Source organism: Lynx rufus, unplaced genomic scaffold, assembly GCF_022079265.1.
Source record: "Lynx rufus isolate CCGP_SWC_20201006 ecotype Redwood Valley unplaced genomic scaffold, mLynRuf1.p SCAF_7, whole genome shotgun sequence".
NCBI lineage: Eukaryota > Metazoa > Chordata > Mammalia > Carnivora > Felidae > Lynx > Lynx rufus.
Genome location: NW_025814889.1, coordinates 81,306,769 through 81,317,560, shown reverse-complemented (window position 1 = coordinate 81,317,560; position 10,792 = coordinate 81,306,769). Strand labels below are relative to the sequence as shown.

General features: G+C 34.4%; 1 protein-coding gene across 1 annotated transcript; it reads right to left on the bottom strand.

Annotated features, from left to right (window-relative positions):
- Positions 1 to 2,373: 2,373 nt before the first annotated feature.
- On the bottom strand, positions 2,374 to 3,369 carry LOC124500965 (olfactory receptor 9K2-like). The gene has a single exon (XM_047064836.1). It carries the CDS (start codon positions 3,310 to 3,312, stop codon positions 2,374 to 2,376), a length of 939 nt encoding a protein of 312 aa, XP_046920792.1. The 5' UTR covers positions 3,313 to 3,369.
- Between the last annotated feature and the right edge of the window lie 7,423 nt (positions 3,370 to 10,792).

Here is a 10,792-nt window from a genome sequence, read left to right as displayed (position 1 = left end):
TGAACATTTGTATAGTAACCATGTATCCTGAAACACTCCTATATTTCCTACTAGTTTTAGGAGGGTATTTGGGAAATTCTTTCAGATTTTCTACATAGACAAATGTCACCTGTGAACAAAGATTGATGTATTCTTCATTTCTGTATAATGCTTTATAGTAATTTGCTAGGGCTGCCAAACAACATACCAAAGACTTGGTTCCCTAACCGCCAAATATTTTTCTCCCAGTTTTGAAGACTGGAAGTACAGAATCAGGGTGCCATAAGTAAATATTCTAAGGCTCCTGTCCTTGACTTGCAGGCGTCTGCCCTCTTGTTCCCTCTTCATATGGTCATCTCTGAGTCCATATGCACCTCTATGTCTCTTTGTGTGTCCTAATATTTTCTTATAAACACACCAGCCAAACTATATTAGTACCCAGCTGTAACAGCCTTATTTAGATTACTTCTTTGAAGGCTGTATCTCCAAATATAGTCACATACCAAGGTACTGGAGGTTAGGGCTTCAACATGAGTTTAGGAAGACATCATTCAGCCCATAATACTTTTACGTCCTTTTTGTCTATTACATTACCTAAGACATCCAAAAGGGTGCTGAAGAGATGTGGTGAGGAGGGACATCTTTGCCTTATTCCTATGTTAGTGGGAAAGCTTCTACTTCATCACCATTAAATATAATGGTTTTTATAGATGTTCTTTTTCAAGTTAAGGAAATGCTCCCTTATTCCTACTTTGCTAAGAGTTCCTTTACTTTTTATCCATTGGCACCATCACCAGAAACATCATACAAGACCAAAAATTATGAGACACACCTCCTTGGTGTACTCTTCTCATACTAAGCAGTTACTTTGTTTTGTGTACTTAACCCACAATTTTTTCCAAATAAACTTTTATTTTTCAATTACATTGGTATACTTCAAGCCCACATCAATAACATGAACTGATATAGTAGTGTACTGCCTCCAAACTTAGCCCTTTAAATAGATCTTCAATACAGTCTAAAGACTTTCCCTAATTGTCAGGACACCCTCTCAAGAACCCTACTTCGTAATCTGTATGTTTATCTTTGGCATAAAATTCTGTGGATTTGGATTGGTTTTGCATGCAGGATGTGATTCTCACACTGGACTATAAGCTCCCTAAAGAATAAGATTATTTATACCTGAGCCTTCACAAGACATTACACACCCAATAAATTAATCAAATAAGTGAATATTCACAGGTATAGATGAGTAAATTTTGGACAACACACAATGTTAATGGCTAACTTGCTCTATACCTTTATTAAATATTCTTCACAATAATTAACCCAGGAAAACAATGTATGAAAACCCAAACTGAGTCACTGGTTGCTCAAAAATGTTTGTAGTTCTCTCTCTACCATTTTGGTTCTTTACATTAGGATTTAGCAACTAGCAATGTCTCAGAACACGCTACAATGCCTGTTAATTTGATATAAAATTTCCGAAATTAATCTTTATAGCTAAGATTATTTATTATTATTTATTATTATATGTATTTTATTATTATTACTTCCTCCTAATATAATACATTTCAGATACTTGATTCAAAATGAAAATTCAATAACTATATAACATGCTAAAACAAAGTAGTTATATAATTAGAAAACATAATATTTTAATTTTTTTTCAACGTTTATTTATTTTTGGGACAGAGAGAGACAGAGCATGAACGGGCGAGGGGCAGAGAGAGAGGAAGACACAGAATTGGAAACAGGCTCCAGGCTCTGAGCCATCAGCCCAGAGCCCGACGCGGGGCTCGAACTCACGGACCGCGAGATCGTGACCTGGCTGAAGTCGGACGCTTAACCGATTGTGCCACCCAGGCGCCCCAGAAAACATAATATTTTAAAAAACAAGTTGGAGGGGCATTCACTTCTGAGTGTTCCCTCTCTGTAAAGAGAGCTTTCTTACTATTCTACCTTTCTAATCTTATATTCTAATAAATTTTTACCTGCTGCTCAAAAAAAAAAAAAAAAAGTTGGACATTCTTGTCAATGTTGGAGATTATGTTATAAAGCAAGGAGAAAGCCCAAAACAAACAGCTCACAAAACAGTTTATACACTATATTAACATATAAAAGTCGTGCCCAGCAGCAAGCCATTAAGTAAATACAAATCAATACTGTGAAATAGAATGTTATTTGAGATAATGGGAAGGGAAATCTTGAAAAATGCTTCTCTGATATCCAAGACATCTCCAATATCAGGATGAACAATGTCCCAGGTACCTCACCAGGAAAAGGTTCTGCTAATATATTTATGATGTTTAATAGAATAAATGTTATTAATGGTCAAAAGGAGTATGAAAGAAATACAAAATCCATGTATCCATGGAGAAAAAGAGATAATAATCAAAGAATAGGATTTTTCTTTAGAAGTTTTTTTAGAGCTTCTTTGACATCTTTGTTTCTCAGGGAGTAAATCAAAGGATTCAGCATGGGAGTGACTAGGGTGTAACATAACGAGGCCACTTTACTCAGCTCAGGAAATCTGTCAGGGATGACATACATAAAAATCACAGCACCATACAGCACACTCACGACTCCCAGGTGTGAGCTGCAAGTGGAAAACGCTTTCTTACGTCCCTCAGTGGATCTTATCTTTAAAACCGTGGACACAATATACATATAGGAAACAATAATGACAATTATGGTAGGCAAAATAATAATGCTGCATAAGAAAAAAGAAACCACCTTAAGAAAGTAGAGATCAGAACAAGAAATCCTTTGAAGTGGACGGTAATCACAGTAAAAGTGGTCGATGGCTCGGGAAGCACAAAAGGACAAAGTAAATGTCACGCTGGTCAAAAGAATTGAGCTAACGCTGCCACATAAATAGGAACCAGCCACCAATTGCATGCAGAGATGTGCTGTCATCTGGACAGAGTAGAGGAGTGGGTTGCAGATGGCAATGAAGCGGTCATAGGCCATGGCTGCCAGGAGAAATGCCTCCGCCACGATGAAGAGGGCAAAGAGAAAGAGCTGGGTCACACAGCCTGCAAAAGAGATGGACTTGCTCTCAGACCAGAAGTTGATCATGGCCTTGGGTGCAATAACAGACGAATAGAAGAGATCAATGAAGGACAGGTTGCCTAGGAAGAAATACATCGGTGTGTTCAGCCGGGGATCAGTCATAATAATGGTCATCATCCCAACATTACCCAGAAGGATCATGGTATACACAAGCAGAAAGAGCAGGAAGAGGAGAATGTGGAGCTCAGAGCAGACCCTGAAGCCTACAAGGATGAAGTCAGTCACTTCCGAGTGATTGTCTGTTCCCCTGTCACCCATGGCATTAACCTGCTGAGAGGCACAAGGAAAAATAAATGAAATCTGTGCTTTGTTTCTAATGACACAAATACTTTCTTAAGTGTAAAATAAATTAGTTATATCTTAATTAAGTATTGCATACAAAGCCATGTTAATGTCATGAAGAATTAGGAGTTTGAATTACATAATACTAGGTCCATGAGACTGTTATTCTGTTACGCAGTGAGAGAAGTTAAGAGGTTATTTTATTTTAGATCATTATCTTGCTGAGCATTCACCAAGAAAGTAACATAATATATTGTCTAATGTTAGTCACATTTTGAATTTCTATTCCCAATATATTTATCATTTAATAGTTGTCTTTACCTAAAGTAAGAATATAACCTAAAATACAAGGAATACATATGATCTGTATGATAGTGCTATAGCCATCATCCTTGCCTGTCAGTGTCTGAATCATTAAAAGACAGTAACAAATATAGTTAGAAATATTTTTACCTTCTTTTACCTCCATCTATTTGATTTCCATTATTACTGTGCCATCTCTAAAAATGGAATAAAAAGTGATGTTATTGGTATGTTAAAATTAATAACGTCAAAACAATCCCTAAACCTAGATATCATTTGCTAAAGCTCTTTCCAAACCTATGTTCATTTTTTCAGTTCAAGGATATCCCTCCCAAATAAATGCATTTTTATTGCCTCATTACATATATTTTCTTTCCATTGCTAGTTGTGTGATTTAATATATTACATATTAACTTAACTATTTTCTTTGAAGCAGACAAATAAGCTGATAACCATTCCAGTCCTTAAATTACAATGAATAACTTTTTTTCAAAGATGCATCAATTCAAGGGCTTTCACTCTTTCGTCAGAGAAAACAGATGTAAGGAATATATACATATATATATATATATATATATATATATATAGACATATATATATAAATATAGACTTAAGTCATAAATACAGACTTAACAGAAGAACAGACTTCTGTTCTGATCTCCTTAAGGAAGGAGAGTTCCTTTCTTGTATTCTATTATGCCTTATATATCTTAATATAAGGATAATAGGATAACCATGGATATTTGAGGACCATAGCAACCTTGGATCTCCAGAGTCCATGATCACTTGGTAGAATATCAACAGTACTTACTTTCTTCTTATCTGCAGGAGTTTTCCACATTGAGGTTTTGTTCATCCTCTGTGACGGATTCCATTGGGACAGGAGCAATCATAAAGTCAATTATGGAGACAGAAGTGCAGGCTCAAGGGCTGTTGTCCATGAGGACTGCAGTAACCTCAGACATAAGCAAATTATCTAATAATAGTCCAAATATAAGGAGCTGTCCTTCTCTGGTTGTGTGTTTCCTTTCGGACACTTCTCTATATTTTATTTTCTTTGTTGATAAGAAAAACTTTCTGGTAATTATCATAGCATACATATTGGTAAGCATAAGGAAACAGATTTAAACGTTTGTGCTATATATATATATGTTTAAGATGAATGAATATATCAAATTGTCATAAATTACATTTACCATGCTTTAAAAAAAAGATAGAAGTTAACTCCAAATTATGATTTGCCTGTACTTCCTGATGTCGATGTATTTCATGATATGACAAATGTACTCTAAGTCACAAAGCCAGATAAAGTTTCACTAATTCTAAGCTTTCTTATGTGTAAATAGTAAGTAGTTAGAATATATAATGGAAGAAATTATAGTTTTAAAAATATTTTAGGGGCGCCTGGGTGGCGCAGTCGGTTAAGCGTCCGACTTCAGCCAGGTCACGATCTCGCGGTCTGTGAGTTCGAGCCCCGCGTCAGGCTCTGGGCTGATGGCTCAGAGCCTGGAGCCTGTTTCCGATTCTGTGTCTCCTTCTCTCTCTGCCCCTCCCCCGTTCATGCTCTGTCTCTCTCTGTCCCAAAAATAAATAAACGTTAAAAAAAAAAATTTAAAAAAAAATATTTTAAAAATTCTTAGTAAGAAATTGTATAAAAGATCATGATTTGTATTTAAAAATCCTCAATAATTATGTGTGACTAAAGACTACAGTAAAACCAGACATAATACTCTATCTAATGAAACTAATATTATATGAATGTCATTTTCCCCTGAATATTTCCATAACCTAATTATAGTTCTATTTTTAGAAAAATCTTTTTTATTTAAAAATTATGTCTAGAATTATCTGGACTTTTTTTAGTGTGTAGATAGCAAATCATATGGGACAAGAGCTTTTCCTTATTATAATGCAGTATTAGTAGAAGTTTGGTAAGTGTAAAAAGAGCAAACAGTTTAAGTATTTTGAACAGGAAATGATTAATTAAGGTGAATTGAGGCCTGTGAAATTTGGAAAGGCTGGAGGAACTTTTGGGTGACACTCTTATAAGGACTCTTAGAGAAATATAGAAAAATTCACAGAGATAGGCCACCATTGGTGATTCAATTTAAAAATAAAGAACCTTAACTGTGGTCTATGGATCAGATACATGGAAGCAAAAAGATGTCACTGTTTCCTCATCCATCAAAACGGCTTCTCTAGGACGTTGGGGACTCAACAATGCTTCAGAAAATAACCAACATGTATTCACAAGCTTCCAAAGGTGACATTTCCTTGATAGAAAATGTCAAAAGGACCAGAAAGTTGATCCCCAGCTCACTTCGCCCTTTCCAATTCTGAGTTTGTGGGGATCTCATTGGTAGAACAAATTCTGTGCCAAGAACCGTAGTAGTAGGAGACATTTGAACTTTCCAACATCTCCAATTAGAAAGCACATGGAATAGGGCTTGGCTATCCAGTCTATACAATGTACCAGAATCCAATTCCTTAAACTGCCCACAATGGCATTAGCAATAAAAATATGCTAGGGCTCAAAATACGTAAGAACACTTACTGTCATGTGCCATAGTTGGGCATAAAGAAACCCTCCATGGATTCAACGGTTGAAATCATTCAGTGTGTATGTTTTGATGAAGGTCAGCTTAATATAGAAGTCAATAACCAATTAGATAATTAGCTAAGAAGAGTCTATTGCCATGGACATTAAAGATACTTCCTAAAACTCAACGGATCAAAAAGAAATCAAATTAAATTTTGGCTAACTTTGAACTAAATAGTACAGTTTGTTATGTCTAATCTTCTGCAATACAGAAGAAGAAGTACTTAGAGGGATATATACAAAGCACTATAGGTAAATACTATAAACAAGAAAAACAGGAACAACTAGACTAATCTTCTATTTTAATATAGTGAAAGAAAAAATAGCAAGTCAAAACAGAAAAAAAATGAAAGTAAATAGTACAGATAAAAATTCATGAAATAGACAAATATGAATATAGGATATTCACATGGCTTAACACTTTTTTTCTACTGGCCATTTTAGTATTTTTTATTAAGTTTTTATTTTTAATTCCAGTATAGTTGACATACATGTCATATTAGTCTCAGGTGTACAATATAGTGATTCTTCAATTGTATACCTCATTCAATGCTTATCATGATAAGTATCTGCTCTGATCCCCTTCCTTCATTTCCCCCATGCCCCCAGTCACCTCCCAACCTCCCCTCTAGTAACCATCAGTTTGTTCTCTACAGTTAAGAGTTTATTTCTTGGTTTCTCTCTTTCTGTCTCTTTGCTACTTAGTTTCGTTTCTTAAATTCCACATATATGTGAAATCATATGGTATTTGTTTTCCTCTGACTGAGTATCTCACTTAGCATTATACTCTCTAGCTCCATCTATGTCATTGCAAATGGCAAGATTTCACTCTTTTTATGGCTGAATAATATTCCATTGTATATGTAGACCACATCTTCTTTATCCATTCGTTTATCAATGGAAACTTGGGTCACTTCTTTAATTTGGCTATTGTAAACAATGCTGCAATAGACATAGGGGTGTGTTTGTCCCTTTGAATTAGTGTTTTTGTATTTTCTGGGGGAAAATATGCAGTGGTGTAATTGCTAGATCATAGGGTAGATCTATTTTTAACTTTTTGAGGAAACTCCATACTCTTTTACATAGTGGCTGAACCAGTTGGCATTCCCACCAACAGCGCATGAAGGTTCTTTCATGGAGAACTACAACCTCACCCACACTGGTTGTTTTTTGTTTTTGTTTTTGATTTTAGCCATTCTGTCAGGTGTGAGGTGATTACATGGCTTAACATTGATTCTCAGAAAGACTAGTAAGATGTATAAAACTCTAACCAATATAACAGTGGAAAAACAGCAACATTAAATCACAAGTATCAGGAAAGAAAATGGGATAGCACTACAGACAGATACTCCTGATATTAAAAAATATATATAGTTGACCCTTGAAGAACATGGACTTGAACTGCATGGGTCCACTTCCATGCACATTTTTTTCAATAAATACAGTACAGTGCTGTAAATGTATTGTCCTTCCTTTTGATTTTCTTAATAATTTTCTATTCTCTAGCTTACTTAATTGTAAGAAAACAGCATAAAATACATATAACACACAAAATATATGTTAGTCAACTGTTTCTGTTATCAGTAAGTCTTCTGGTTGTTAGTAAGCTATTAGCAGTTTCAACTTTAGGGAGTCAAGAGTTACATGCAGATTTTTGGCTACATGGGAGTTCTATGTTCCCAACCCCTGCTCAGGGTTTCAACTGTATAATAAATAATACTTTTACCAAAAATTGATGATTTTTAAAATAAAAAATTTTTAAATAGGTCAAGATGACGTATAAAAGAGAAATATAAATTTTACAATATCTACTAAATAAATTAAACTTTAATAATGTTCCCATGAAAAATGATTCTTTTTTAAATGGGTCCACTACTGGTTACTACTAAGCATTTAAGAAAGAAACAAGACCATTCTTACAAAACCAAGAATCATCATAAAGACAATATTTCTTACCATAGTTATGAGTCTGTCTTAAGTCTCATTTAGAAACTAAAATACAAATTATAGGTAAGTCTGACTCATAAATTTCACTTCAAAAGCTTTAAACAGAATATAAACAAATACAATATGTCAATTTATAAAGAATGTCAAACTCTCACTGAAATGTGTCTTTACACTACAAATGAAATGTCATTTAATTTTTTAAAAAATAATGAATTTAAGATGTTTCCACTTCTAGACATGAAAGAACAACTCATACAAGGTTTGCCTTCTGTGACAAAAAACTAATTTCTGGAGAAACCATATGACCCATCTATTTTCAGAGATGGTACAATAAGCAATGAATGACTGTAATTCCTAAGAAACAGGAAACAATCAGAAGGAAAAGATTTTAAACTTGAATACATAGCAATTGAAAGAAACCAAACTTAAGATTGAGTTAAAAAGGAAAAAAGAAAAGAACAGACGCTCAATGACAACTTAGAAAATATTATCCATGTAATCAGAAGAGGGGCCAGAGACATAACAGAAACTATGATAAGGAAAAATTTTTTCAAAGTTGATGACAAATTTAAACACACAGATACAAGAAAATGAACAAAATCCCAAGCAGGATAAACAGAGAGAAAACCAAATAAAGCATATCAGAATAAAAATCCGAAGATGAGTGAAAAATAGACAGTGTCAAGTAGCAAGAGGGTAAAAGAGAGACATTACACACAAGCATATAAAAGTTAAAGCATACACTTTTCATCAGAAACAATTCAAACCAGAGACAATGAAACAACATCTTTAAAGCACTTAAAACTAGGAGGAGGGGAGAGCAGGGATTAAATGTAAATTAAAAAAAATGGATAATAAAATTGCTCTACAATTATATTGTAATGTAATATTGGTTTAAAAAGTATAAATTGACTAAAAACTATGCTATCACACACTTAGAATGGATGATATTAGATTGTGCAAAATTATACCTCACTAAAACTATTTGCTTGTGTTTCTTTTTTTTTTTTTAACTCAAGGTTAGGTAATATCCTCAACTATGATGTTTTAGTACTTTTCAAAATTTTTATTACAGATAAATAAAAATTGTGTTTCAAAAAAACACAACAAAACAAAAAAAAAAGCCACCTAGGAGGAGGGGAGACCAAACCACAAGTACAAGGAAAACTAAGAGAATGTGTCATGCCAAATTTGCACCATAAGAAATACCAAAGAAGGGTGTCCTCACTAAAGGAAACCTTACCAGGAAAAAGTGGGAAGGATCTCTAGGATCCTAGAGATGCTGCTTTCACACTAACAGCAGAACTGAGGATGTGTGAGGAGGGGAAATTTCTCTCTCTTTCAGTGTGCTCCTCGGGTTTTTCTCTGTTGGTTCTGGCACAGTTGGGCACACCCCACCCTGGTGCTCACTTTTGAAGCAATTCCCAGGCTTCTGGGATCTTTTAAGCCACCTCTTCTGTTGTCTTGAAATCATAGATGGAGGTATGAGTGCCTGCTCTTGCCAATCTCTGTGTTTCTTCAAAATTCCCCCTTTTTCCCCAATGCTTCAACTGTTTAGATTATTCTCTGTATAATATTTTCTTCTAATATCAGCATGATGTATTAACAGTAGAGATAAGAAAATGAGTTTCTAAAAGTAAGGTTTTCTGTATACTCAAATGAGAAATAGTGAATACTCCTCTGTGCAAATTATGAAAATTATGATATTAAAAAAAGAATCAAGTACTTCTTATCCAAAGGTATTTTCAAAATTATTTTGTTCAGTAAGTCGAAGGCTAGACTTATGTCCTCTAGAAAGACTTTCTACCTTTCTATTTTTTTACTTCTTCAATCTTAATCTTCCTTCCTTTCTTTTTTTCTTTCTTTCTTTCTTATTTATTTATTTATTTTTAATTTACATCCAAGTTAGTTTGCATATACCTCAATAATGTTTTCAGGAGTAGATTTCAGTGATTCATCCCCTATGGATAATATCCAGTACTCATCCCAGCAAATGTCTTCCTTAATGCCTTTCTATAGTTTTCAGTGTACAGATTTTTCACCTCTTTGGTTAGATTTATTTCTAGGTATTTTATGGGTTTTGGTGCAATTGTAAATGGGATTGATTCTTTGATTTCACTTTCTGTTGTTTCATTATAGGTGTATAGACATGCAAAGGATTTCTGGGCATTGATTTTATATCCTGCAACCTTGCTGAATTGCTGTATCCGTTCTTGCAATACTTTGGTGGAATCTTTTGGGTTTTCCATATAGAGTATACTGTCATCTGTGAAGAGTGAAAGTTTGACTTCCTCTTAGCTGATTTCATGCATTTTATTCCTTTGTGTTGTCTGATTGCTGAGGCTAGGACTTCCAATATTATGTTGAATAACAGTGGCAAGAGTGGACATCCCTGTCATGTTCCTGACCTTAGGGGGACAGCTCTCAGTTTTTCCCCATTGAGGAGGGTATTAGCGATGGGTCTTTCTATATGGCTTTACAATCTTGAGGTATAATCCTTCTATCCCTACTTTCTTGAGGGTTTTTAGCAAGAAAGGATGCCGTATTTTTCAAATGCTTTGTCTACATCTATTGAGAGGATCATGTGGTTCTTGTCCTTTCTTTTAT